General features: G+C 45.3%; 1 protein-coding gene across 16 annotated transcripts in view; it reads right to left on the reverse strand.

The window, feature by feature from the left end:
• Positions 1–304: 304 nt before the first annotated feature.
• Positions 305–13,360, reverse strand: part of LOC139549326 (DISP complex protein LRCH3-like) — a 74,537-nt gene continuing 61,481 nt past the window's right edge. For 4 of the 16 annotated variants that reach the window (XM_071359694.1, XM_071359701.1, XM_071359696.1 and 1 more), the window contains 6 exons: positions 11,569–11,605; positions 11,165–11,278; positions 9,644–9,744; positions 9,225–9,362; positions 8,819–8,896; positions 4,242–8,268 (listed from right to left, as the gene is read on the reverse strand). In XM_071359694.1, the coding sequence (XP_071215795.1) occupies positions 8,068–8,268; positions 8,819–8,896; positions 9,225–9,362; positions 9,644–9,744; positions 11,165–11,278; positions 11,569–11,605 (669 nt within the window). In that variant the 3' untranslated portion in view covers positions 4,242–8,067. Of the gene's footprint in view, positions 3,860–4,241; positions 8,269–8,818; positions 8,897–9,224; positions 9,363–9,643; positions 9,745–11,164; positions 11,279–11,568; positions 11,606–13,360 lie in introns of those variants that run through there. The other 12 variants (XM_071359697.1, XM_071359704.1, XM_071359707.1 and 9 more) reach the window with 6 other exon arrangements.

The following is a 13,360-nucleotide window of genomic DNA, read 5'->3' on the forward strand; positions in this document are numbered from 1 at the left end:
CAATATGTTCTAAGGCAATACCAAATATATTGTTAAATTAATATAGTACAAAGTAATTGTTTATACACATTTCTTTTGAGAGGTGTTCTATTATATTGAAAGATACTGATCTAATAAGCAGTTGTTTATTTTTAAACATTTAAAAAAAAAATGCTGTCCCACATTTTGACGTCACTAACTAAACACACACAATAAAAGACTGTGCCTTAAGCAACTCCTACAAATATCACCAGGTGTTGGGATTGCACCCCTCTCCAGCATGACCACATGGTGAGTAGTCTATCTGCAAACATTTCCGATAAAATTTTTGAGCAAGTTGGTAAATCTTCATCTATTTTTAAATAGTGTCAGTACCAAACATCTCATATATCAAGAAATGTGTAAAGTACGCTTTTGGGATGTACATACAGTGCATTCAGAAAGTATTCAGACCCCATGACTTTTTCCCACTCATCAATCTACACACAATACCCTATAATGACGAAGCAAAAACAGTTTTTTAAAAACATTTTTGCACATGTATAAAAAAGAAAAAAATGGAAATATCACATTTACCTAAGTATTCAGGCCCTTTATTTCGTACTTTGTTGAAGCACCTTTTGCAGCGATTACAGCCTTGACTCTACAAGCCTAGCACACTTATATTTGGGGAGTTTCTTCCCATTCTTCTCTGCAGATCCTCTCAAGCTCTGTCAGGTTGGATGGGGAGCGTCGCTGCACAGCTATTTTCAAGTCTCTCCAGAGATTCCAGGCTCTGGCTGGGCCCCTCAAGGACATTCAGAGACGTGTCCTGAAGCCAGTCCTGCGTTGTCTTGGCTGTGCGCTTAGGGTCATTGTCTTGTTGGAAGGTAAACCTTCACCCCAGTCTGAGGTCCTGAGTGTTCTGGAGCAGGTTTTCATCAAGGATCTCTGTACTTTGCTCTGTTCATCTTTCCCTCGATCCTGATTAGTCTCCCAGTCCCTGCCACTGAAAAATGTCCCCACAGCATGATGCTGCCACCACCACCATCTTTCACCTTAGTGATGGTGCCAGGTTTCCTCCAGACGTGACACTTGGTATTCAGGCCAAAGAGTTGGTTTCATCAGAGCAGAGAATCTTGTTTCTGATGGTCTGAGAGTCCTTTGGGTGCCTCTCGGCAAACTCAAAGCGGGCTGTCAAGTGCATTTTACTGAGGAGTGGCTTCCGTCTGGCCACTCTACCATAAAGGCCTGATTGGTGGAGTGCTGCAGAGATGGTTGTCCTTCTGGAAGGTCCTCCCATCTCCACAGAGGAACTCGGGAGCTCTGTCAGAATGACCATTGGGTTCTTTGTTTACCTCCTAGCTCTAGGAAGAGACTTGGTGGTTCCAAACGTAAGAATAATGGAGGCCACTGTGTTTTTGGGGACCTTCAATGCTGCAGACATTTTTTGGTACCCTTCCCCTACGGACAATTTCTTCGACCTCATGGCTTGGTTTTTGCTCTAACATGCACTGTCAACTGTTGGAGCTTATATAGACAGGTGTGTGCCTCTGCAAATCATGCCCAATCAAGTTGTAGTAACAGCTCAAGGATGATCAATGGAAACAGGATGCACCTGAGCTCAATTTCGAGTCTCATAGCAAAAGATCTGAATAGTTACGTAAATAAGATATTTCATTTAAAAAAATATTTTTAGATACATTTTAAAACAAAAAAAATGCTTCCGCGTTGTTAATATGGGGTATTGTGTGTAGATTGATGAGGTGAAAAAAATATTACTACTATATACTACTACAACGTTCAGGAGTAAATTGAAAGCCTGACTGAGTCCCCCCCCCCCCCCCAAGACCACATTCGGTCTTTAACTTGTCATGGTCTCAACTCACTGGGTCTGGATCTTGGGACCAACAAAGTCCTGGTAGAAATCTTGGTCTTGGCTTCTGGATATTACCTTACTCTTTGGTTTACAAACAATAGGCAACCCAATTTGAAGAAGCCAATGCTCTCTGATCATTGGCTGATCACTTCCAAACCCATAGGAATCCCCACACAGTTGACTACTTTTAAATAGTGGAAGCCCTCAATGGTAATGTCTATACTGAAACGAGTTATATCTATCGGAGTCCTCCATTTATGTCTATGATTGACACCCTTGCCACCGAAACGCCTGTTATTTTGTCAATTTGGTTTGCAAATTATTTCTCCAATGAATCTATAATGGAAGGTTAATCAAAATAATCACTATTGTGCATGGTTCTTCCTTTATTGCAACTTTTTCACTGTGTTTTGTAATAACACTTTTTGGGAGGGGGGGGGTAAGGTAAATTCAGATAAATATTTCAAATATGCAATACAAACAAAGTGTGTGAGTAGTATATATGTCCACCTGAAATATGTTGGAAGACGTGTGCTGAAAGTTGGGGAAAAATAGGATACAAATGCTTTTTTTTTTGTCCCAGTTTGCACCACTTCTGTATAATGACCCTGAGGGTGGAAAACATTAAGAAAACCTCCTTTTCATGACCGACTGACCAGGTGAAAGCTGATCCTTTATTAAATCCACTTCAAATCAGTGTAGATGAAGGGGAGGAGACAGGTTAAAGAAGGAGTTTTTAGACTTGAGACAATTGAGACATGGATTGTGTATGTGTGCCATTCAGAGGGTGAATGGGCAAGAAGATATTTAAGTGCCTTTGAACGGGGTATGGTAGTAGATGCCAGGCTCACCGGTTTGTGTCAAGAACTGCAACTCTGCTGTTTTTTTTTTACACTACAGTTTCCAGTGTGTATCAAGAATGGTTCACCACCCAAAGGACATCCAGCCAACTTGACAACTGTGGGAAGCATTGGAGTCATCATGGGCCAGCACCCCTGTAGAATGCTTTCGACACCTTGTAGAGTCTAGGCCCTGACGAATTGAGGCTGTTCTGGGGGTGTAACTGAATATTAGGAAGGTGTTCGTAATGTTTTGTACACATTTTGAGAAAGTATAAAGCGTAGATTCCCGGAGCGCCCTCTCTCTCTCTAATCCAGCATCGGTTTTTGATTCAGCCAACTCGTGATTTAACCACAATAACAAAACAAAAAAAAGACGGGTTCATTTAATAACAGCCATTTTAAGTGTTGGCAGCATCAATGTTCCCATGACGACAGACCACCACCGTTATTGTTTCTCTTTGTAGCACATGACCTTAAAAGGTTACTTATGCAACCGACAACTTCCTAGTCTCCTAACCCTTCCCCATACACCCACCCAACCCCTCTGACATGCAAGGATCTAACATGTGAAAGTAAAAGGAATATGAAAAATGATATGAAATAATAATAGAAAATAAAACAACCCCTACTGAACATAGATAAGAGGAGGATGGAGAGAGAAGTCAAATGACTAATAATAGAAAATAAAAAACCACTCTTACTCGCCGTCCAACTGACTGTTTGTCTGGGACAATCTCGGTTGTCCATCTGTTCGTCCGTCAGTCTTTAGAGGCTGCAAGTCGTAAGCAGTCTGTGTGAGGACACAGAGGAAGAGACAGTCATCCCTTTCTTTGACGCACTCGTGCTCCCTCTTCTCTCTTCATTGGGGAAGACCTGTCTGGGAAGGCTGGGTGACTCTGTATGGTTGAGGGGGAGGGGGTCTAGGGTTGAGGGGAAGTGGGGGGTGGTCGAGAGGGAAAGCCATATAACGTACATTCGGAGAGCGAGAGGGTGGGTCCTGTATCTGTCCATCCATGAGTGAGTGTGGAACTCTGCTGCCCTACATGGCCAGAGGGTTAGTGGTGGTGGCAGGGGAGGTTGTGTATTTGGGCGGGGCCAGCTCCAGGAGCGCACGTACCGTCCCGGCCACCAGGGGGAGCCCTCTCTCCTCCAGGATGTGGAGGGGCAGGCACAGCTGGGTCTGAGGCCAGATGAAGAGCACACGCACACAGACAACAAAGGGAGGGGAAACGGGAGAACAAAAAAGGGTATGTCAATGGATGGGTAAATAATAACAAACTACCAAAAGATAACAGAAATCAACACAAATGGAAAGACAAACTCAACATAAGATGGAAAAGGAGGTGAATGGGATCCAAACGGCATGACCTTGAGGAGAGCATGGAAGCGGAGCAGGGAGCAGGTGTGCAAACACAGGCACAGGGTTACAATAAGTAGGGACTTGTGAACTGAGACACCCACTGAACAACATATCCCACAGGAGCAAATATGGAGGGAGCAGGAGAGAGAGAACAAGCTGAATAGAAGCAGAAGTAGCGAGGAGAGAAGACAGGCGGCAAAGAGGAAGGAAGTCACACCAAATATTTGGTTCATTTTATTGTGAAAGGAGGAGCTCTGGGAAAGAGTTGAAAGGTCAACAACAGAAGACACAGGAGAGATAGGCAGGTGGTTACACACACTGGAAGCAAACAGACCACTGACAGAGAGAACATACACACCGCTCTTCAAAGCCAGAGGAGACATTACTCCTTGTCATTCAGCATAGACCAACAACAAACTACACACACAGCCTGCGTCCCCCGAATGGCACCCTATTCCCTATTGAGTGCACTACTTCTAACCAGGGGGCACATAGGAATCTGATTAAAAGTAGTGCACTATAAAGAATAGGGTCCTATTTGGAACAAACCACAGATTCACTCTCTCACAAAATATGTGCTTTGTCTTCGTATAGAACGGTATAAGAGCACTCATTGCGATATACAGTGCCTTCAGAAAGTATTCACACCTTTTGACTTTTTCCACATTTTGTTAAAGTGGAATTATGTTTTTAATTAAAAATTGAACGCTGAAATCAATAAGTTTTTGTGACAAAATGTGGAAAAAGTTAAGGGGTGTGAAAACTTTCAGAAGGCACTGTAGTCCTGCCATATCCTGGGGCTGATTGTTACCACAGCTTGTGCCTACATAGACTGGTCCCAGATCTGTTTGTGCCATCTTGCCCGCACAAACACATCTGGAACCAGGCTAGCGTTAAACACATTCATCACACACCAGAGATACAAAATGGGGGTAGAGTGAAGTTGCCCCTACACTGATCTTGGGTCAGTTTAGCATTTTACCTACTAAAGGTTAAAGACAAAGTGAAACATTGTAGTAAGTTAAAAGGGCGTTTGATAACCAAATGTGATAAAGAAGCAAGTTCAAACCCTTAAACCAGTACAAAAAAAACATTAGAAAATTGCCTCATTGACTACTGCGTGCAGTGTGAACTTGAGTGGCTTCCAGACATGTCTATAAATTGTATTTGGGAGTATGGCTAGACAGTACACTGTCATTCTCTCAGCACATATCCAAGCTGCAGGCTAAGGTAAAATCTAGAGTTGTTTTTTTTCTATCGTAATCGCTCCTCTTTCACCCCAGCAGCCAAACTAACCTTAATTCAGATGACCATCCTACCCATGCTACATTACAAAGACGTAATTTATAGATCAGCAGGTAAGGGTGCTCTCGAGTGGCTAGATGTGCTTTACCATTCGGCCATCAGATTTGCCACCAATGCTCCTTATAGGACACATCCTTGCACTCTATACTCCCATCTCTGTATACCCAGCGCAAGACCCACTGGTTGATGCTTATTTATAAAACCCTCTTAGGCATCACTCCCCCTATCTGAGATGCCTACTGCAACACTCATCTTCCACATACTCCACCCGTTCTGCCAGTCCTATTCTGTTAAAGGTCCCCAAATTACACACATCCCTGGGCCGCTCGTCTTTTCAGTTCGCTGCAGCTAGCGACTGGAAACGAGCTGCAACAAACACTCAAACTGGACAGTTTTATCTCAATCTCAACATTCAAAGACTCAATCATGGACACTCTTACTGACACTTGTGGTTGCTTAACACGATCTATTGTTATCTACCATGTTTGTGCTGCTACCATGTGGCGATGTTGTCATGATGTGTTGCTACTATGTTGTGCTGTCATGTGTTTCTGTCATGTTGTGTAGTTGTCTCTTTCGTCGTGATGTGTGTTTTGTCCTACATTATCATTTTTTATCCCCCATTCTCACAGGAGGTATTTTGCCTCTTGGTAGGCAGTCATTGTAAATAAGAACTTGTTCTTAACTGACTTACGTAGTCAAATAAAAAATGAACTTGTGCAAGTTGGGCTATCATAGCTAGGTAGTAAGACCAAAACCACTCCAAGCTCAGCTATCATTGATGGATATTTTGTTAGTTAGCTAGCGATGTTATCAGAACAGCTTGCGACAGTGCAGAATTTTACTATGGATACTGGCAGCATCGTGTGGTAAGTCTGACTACTAGCTGCAATTGATTTAATAGGAGTGGACATTTAACAACCTACGTGTCTGTAGCTAACGTTAGCTTGCATTAACTGAATACTTGTTTTACTAGTCAGCTGTTTCTAGCCCAGCTAGCCTCGCTTAGGTTTGGCACATCTGAAGTCCCTCACTGCAAACCATATTGAATACTGTTGTATGCATAGTGTACACCATGTGCCTACAAAAGTGACTATTATTGTGGGCACTACCAGGCGGTTAGCTAAGCTTTTTGCTCTTAGCTAGCTTGATGGCTAACTTCGGCTAACAGTACGATCGATGCCCGTCTAAACTACTGTAATGTTTAACACAGCTAGACCTTGCTCGCTGAATGAACACAAACACATGTGCAATTGGGTTATTGACTGGACTATACAAGTTTATTCAATGCTAGCTAACTGCTTTGCTATTGTGGACGTCATGTATTTAGCTCCTTACTAATGTCGGGAAACAGTAGATCCGATGCCCCTGCCCATGTGAAAATTACAATTATATAGCCTACATCTGACTAAGCTCAAAACTTATGCAAGTGGATTTTTTGACAGGACAATACAGGCTTGTTAACATGATTGTTATTGTTTTATGGTTGTTCCATCTCAAATTGGTAGTTTTAGCTTTTCGTTTATTCACTTCTTGAACAAAAAGCCATGCGTACAGTTCGGTGCGGACGCTCTACCATTCCCGTGACGTTTTTTTCAATATGGCTGTGGCCACATCTTTCCAAGCTTGTGCTAGGTGCTCCAAAACCTATCATATGTTTTAAAAGCATTTTCATAACATCACGTTCAACAACGTTACCTAATGTCGACATGTAAAATGTAGGTTGATTTGAGCATTTCAGTTCCACTATGGTTAGGATTGGGGAAGGGGAAGCAGATCCTAGATCTGTACCTAGGGGTAACATCACCCCGGAGCCACAATAGGACAGAGGGGGGCTCGATCACAGACAGTCAAGGAGAAAAAGGTGCCTGTAGGATACTTGATTGTGCGTCAGCAAGGACTCAAAGGCTTACAAATTACCCTCGGCTACCTGCTCTCTTCTTGATTAGGCAAAAACGTCCGACTGACTTTGCAGCTAAGGCGAAGCCGTGTTCGAGTCAGGAAAGAAGAGAAGTGATAGGGCGTTGAATGGTCAGATTACTCGTGGTTGTTTCTTCTCAGAGGCAGTCGGTGGAGGAGGAAGCACGTAGGCTACATATGACAAGCACTCCTACTTTGATGTTATCTGTGCAATGGAAGCGCTTTCGGGTGGGAAGGTTCCATCTAAAAAACACACGCACACACACGTCGGCAGGCGGACAAACTTAAGGCACAGACGGAGGTTCAGTAGGTAGGTACAGTAGCAGACAGCTCATTGACAACATAGCAACCTCCGGGTCTCGCTGTCTCTCTCAATGGGGGCAGTGCCAGTACATCACAGAAGGGTAACGAGGGAGCATTGAAGGTCCACCTCGCCACTCCTTGAGTGGAAGAAAGTAACCTTCCCCAACAAACAACTGGAACAACAGAAGATAAAACCTACTATATGGCTTTTGGCATATGGAGTTGTTCCCTTTTCAGTGGATGGCAAACCGGGCAGTGGCGAGCGCTCCTCTTTGTTATGGTAGAGTGGGACAGAGAGGTCCACTCTCATTCTTGCGTTTTTCCCTTGTCGAGTTCTGCTGCGTCTGAATGGATACCGCTGTGGTGATGGGAGTCGGCGCAATATGAAATGAGAAGCGCGTAGGAGTGCGAGTGGTGTGTGAGCGCGCATGTGTGTGTACGAGTGGTGGAGAGCCAGTTGGGTAAGGTGAGGAAGGGGTTGTGTGGTCCAGACAGACAGTTCAGAGGTGGGGCACCAGGTTGCAGTACAGGGCACACAGCACAGACATGGTGGACAGATAGAAGAGGGTGAAGCCTGCCAGCTGGGCCGGGGGAGAAGGCATTAGGAGGGGGGGAGGAGCCATGGAAAGCAGGACCCCCAGCGTCCCGTAAACACAGCCTCCCCGGCCATCCAGAACCTCCTCCACTGTGCACAGCCTCTCCTGTCCCATGGGAGATGAAGCAGGGGAGAGAATGGGCAGGCAAAGGATACAATTACATAGATAGGGGAGTTGTGTGTTTGGACGGACAGATGGAAGATGAGTTTGAGGGGGAAGTGTTACGGTTAAAAGGAAGAAGAGCGGAGGAGCAGAAAGAGAAAGTTACTGTTAGTAACAGGCAAGCGGCTCTCCAAGTCAAGTTTACGAAAGCTCTGCAGGTTGCCAGTTGAGTTAGCTGGAGTCAACTGATAAAAAGAGCAGGGACAGAGAACGAGGCTAAACTTTAGTGTTGATACAAAAAGCAGAGTAGTAGAGGGAAGAAATCTTATGACAGAAGAGAAAAACCTGCACTGACAGTAGCCCTTAGGTATTTCATTATATTGGTGAGGTCACCGTCTGCTGCTAGCAAATTAAAATCTGAAGAACAGTCCGTCAGTACAGGTTCTCTTGTATCACATGCTTTTTCTAACCCATCACAAACACACAGACGTTTTAGCATGAGGACTAGTGAGTTGTATACCAGTCCTTTATTCAACTAGTGTGAAGGTCTTACCTGTGGAACCCCGATCCTGCGACACGCCTCCAGAAAGTTCTCCACGTTCCGCCGACACTTGGCCATCGTCAGTTTGGGCTTGATGGACAGAGACAACGATAAGCACAACGACAGCGGCTTGTCTCAAATGGCACCCTATTACCTGTATAGTGCACTGCTTTTGACCAGGGCCTACGGTCACAGTAGTGCACTATGTAGGGAATAGGGTGCCATTTGGGACATATGCAGTGTCTGATCATAACCCAAATGCAAATGTATGGCAAAGTAAAAAGGAGCATTGTTGTATTGATATGCTTGAAGTGTAGTGTTCCTGACTGACTAATGTCAGTTTTAGGATGAATTCTCACTAATGCACGTATGGTATGCACGCACAGCACACGCATAACGTGCACACACAAACACTCACCACAGCAGGGGAGGGCACATGGATGCTGGGTACGGATCGTGGCCGCACATGATTTGCCAGATGGCAGAGGACGACCCCGTCGGTCAGTGCTGCTCCCAGGTCGCTGGGCAAGGACACTTTCAGACGTGACTCTATGTTCTACAAAATAGAGCAGGACACAATTACAGGGGGATTAGCACAAGTAGGGCCAGGAGTTTTTCCTGACCTTGTGATCTGACCTGGGCTCATAAAGCATCTCAGAGTAGGAGTGCTGATCTAGGATCAGGTCCCGTGTCCATCTAATTATGATCTGAAGATTCTAGTTCAGCACTTCTCCTCTGAAATGCTTTATGAATATGGGCCAAGGAACCCAGTAGAAACTCCAGGCCCTAATGGCTTGGTCAAAAGGGGGGAGAATCTGTTTGTCGGGTGTTGTTCACCTTCCGCAGTTGCTCCACCAGAGCAGCCTCCTCTCCCATGGGGCCTTGAGGCTGGGTAGGGGTCACCTCTTCAGGCTCCGGCCTGGGGGCGGCACCATCACCTGGGGGGGAAGGCAGAACCAGACAGGCTCAAACATACACATACAAGATCAAAAGCTGGTGAAAGCAGAATGGGTGCTAATCATTTATTCTGAAGAGGGTGAAGTCCAGCTCTCTACAGATACAATGGCATGATCAGACGCCTGGCAAACAATGCAGAAGACAAACTACAGTAGACAGGCGGAACTCCACAGCCGAGAGACAGGCGGAACTCCACAGCCGAGAGACAGGCGGAACTCCACAGCCGAGAGACAGGCGGAACTCCACAGCCGAGAGACAGGCGGAACTCCACAGCCGAGAGACAGGCGGAACTCCACAGCCGAGAGACAGGCGGAACTCCACAGCCGAGAGACAGGCGGAACTCCACAGCCGAGAGACAGGCGGAACTCCACAGCCGAGAGACAGGCGGAACTCCACAGCCGAGAGACAGGCGGAACTCCACAGCCGAGAGACAGGCGGAACTCCACAGCCGAGAGACAGGCGGAACTCCACAGCCGAGAGACAGGCGGAACTCCACAGCCGAGAGACAGGCGGAACTCCACAGCCGAGAGACAGGCGGAACTCCACAGCCGAGAGACAGGCGGAACTCCACAGCCGAGAGACAGGCGGAACTCCACAGCCGAGAGACAGGCGGAACTCTACAGCCGAGAGACAGGCGGAACTCTACAGCCGAGAGACAGGCGGAACTCTACAGCCGAGAGACAGGCGGAACTCTACAGCCGAGAGACAGGCGGAACTCTACAGCCGAGAGACAGGCGGAACTCTACAGCCGAGAGACAGGCGGAACTCTACAGCCGAGAGACAGGCGGAACTCTACAGCCGAGAGACAGGCGGAACTCTACAGCCGAGAGACAGGCGGAACTCTACAGCCGAGAGACAGGCGGAACTCTACAGCCGAGAGACAGGCGGAACTCTACAGCGGAACTCTACAGCAGACAGGCGGAGCTCCACAGCAGACAGACAGGCGGAGCTCCACAGCAGACAGACAGGCGGAACTCTACAGCAACAGACAGGCGGAACTCTACAGCAACAGACAGGCGGAACTCTGACCTATAGTCAGACAGCACTCAAAGTAACAGATGGGATCAGAAAACCAACAGAGCTGAACATCATACATCATACATACAAGTCAAAAAGCCGACAATTTCCCCTCCCCCATTTCAAACAGAAATCTGTCCACGTTGAAAATTATTCCCCACCGCCCCCCTTCTATTTTGATCAACTATCTACAGTGTTGCTCAATGACTTTGCAGGATCCCATCCAGACATGTCTATCAGCCCAGACACAGTTACCAGAACAATGTCACATACGACACTCAATTGTGACATGCACATTGCACGCTCAAGAGGTACCAACACTCTCTTCTGAAAGCTCCCAAGGCCATGCAGCCAAGATCCAGAGGTTGTGATCCGGTGACATACCTCTCCTCTGCTCTTCCTTCTGGCTGAGGCGAAACAAGAAGCTGTCTGGCCGCTGGGCGGGCCCCTGGCAGGAGGGCGGGGCAACAGGTCCAGGGTAAGAAGGTGATTGGAGGGCTGCAAGCAGAACAGGATGTGAGCAGGTGGGAGAGCGGCAGAGTGAATAGACAGTGGAGTAAAATCCTTTCAGATCCACAGGAACGTCTAGGGGGTAGTGGTCAATTTGGAATACAGAAATTAGTAAATTAGTAAGGAGAGGGAGGAGTGTGTTGGAAGCCGCTCAAGTTCACATCCATTTATAATCTGGTTTCTCTGGAAGCCAGTAGGACAAGCTGCACCGAGCAGTGTATGGCAGCCGTGATGTAACCGTAGAGGGAAATGGAGGAATAGTGTGACTGGTGTCTTACCTGTGGGAGACAGGGAGGAGGAGCGATCCTCGCCCTGCTGAGTGGCCAGACGAGTCCGAGCGGAGAGCAAACAAAGAGAGGGAGAGAGAAAGAGTTCATGTAATTTGAGTCAAGACGAAAACACCATTCATGCATATACAGTTCCCTCAACAATACTCCGGTCTCACCCCTCCTTTGACACCAGAGATGTAATGGGGGAGGGTAAAGGCCTACAAACATCACTCGACTGTTTGGTGTTTACAGACCTATCTTTTAGCGCTACAACAAAGATGGGCAACTGTTACATAAGAGAGGGTGGACTATGGGCATAGAGCAGGCTCTCTGGCTGCAGGTAGGTAGAGTGCTCCTTAGAGTTAGCTTAGAATAACAATAATATTCATGGATTGTAGAGGTTGACCGATTAATTAGGGGCAATTTCAAGTTTTCATAACAAATCGGTAAATCGGCATTTTTGGACGCCGATTGTGGGCGATTACATCGCACTCCACGAGGAGACTGCGTGGCAGGCTGACCACTTGTTACGCGAGTGCAGAAAGGAGCCTAGGTAAGTTGCTAGCTAGCATTGAACTTATCTTATAAAAAACATCAATCAATCTTAACATAATCACTAGTTAACTACACATGGTTGATGATATTACTAGCTTGTCCTGCGTTGCATATAATCAATGCGGTGCATGTTAATTTATCATCAAATCCCAGCCTACTTCACCAAACGGGTGATGATTTAACAAGCGCATTAGCGAAAAAAAGCACTGTCGTTGCACCAATGTGTACCTAACCATAAACATCAATGCCTTTCTTAAAATCAATACACAAGTATATATTTTTTAAAACCTGCATATTTAGTGAATATTGCCTGCTAACATGAATGTATTTTAACGAAGGAAATTGTGTCACTTCTCTTGCGTTCTGTGCAAGCAGAGTCAGGGTATATGCAGCAGTTTGGGCCGCCTGGCTCGTTGAGAACTGTGTGAAAGACCATTTCTTCCTAACAAAGACCGTAATTAATTTGCCAGAAATTTACATAATTATGCAATGTAACAGCATTATTTAGACTTAGGGATGCCACCCATTAGATAAAATATGGAACGGTTCCGTATTTCACTGAAAGAATAAACGTTTTATTTTCAAAATGATAGTTTCCGGATTTTACCATATTAATGACCAAAGGCTCGTATTTCTGTGTTTATTATATTAAGTCTATGATTTGATATTTGATAGAGCAGTCTGACTGAGCGGTGGAAGGCAGCAGCAGGCTCGTAAGCATTCATTCAAACAGCACTTTCCTGCGTTTGCCAGCAGCTCTTCACTGTGTTTCAAGCATTGTGCTGTTTATGACTTCAAGCCTATCAACTCCCGAAATTAGGCTGGCAATACTAAAGTACCTATTAGAACATCCAATAGTCAAAGGTATATGAAATACAAATGGTAGAGAGAGAAATAGTCCTATAATTACTACAACCTAAAACGTATTATCTGGGAATATTGAAGACTCATCTTAAAAGGAACCACCAGCTTTCATATGTTCTCATGTTCTGAGCAAGGAACTTAAACTTTAGCTTTTTTACATGGCACATATTGCACTTTTACTTTCTTCAACACCTTGTTTTTGCATTATTTAAACCAAATTGAACATGTTTCATTATTTGAGACTAAATAGATTTTATTTATGTATTATATTAAGTTAAAATAAAAGTGTTCATTCAGTATTGTTGTAATTGTCATTATTACAAATATATATATAAAAATTGTCCGATTAATCGGTATCGGATTTTTTTGGTCCTCCAATAAT

Source organism: Salvelinus alpinus, chromosome 22, assembly GCF_045679555.1.
Source record: "Salvelinus alpinus chromosome 22, SLU_Salpinus.1, whole genome shotgun sequence".
NCBI classification, from domain to species: domain Eukaryota; kingdom Metazoa; phylum Chordata; class Actinopteri; order Salmoniformes; family Salmonidae; genus Salvelinus; species Salvelinus alpinus.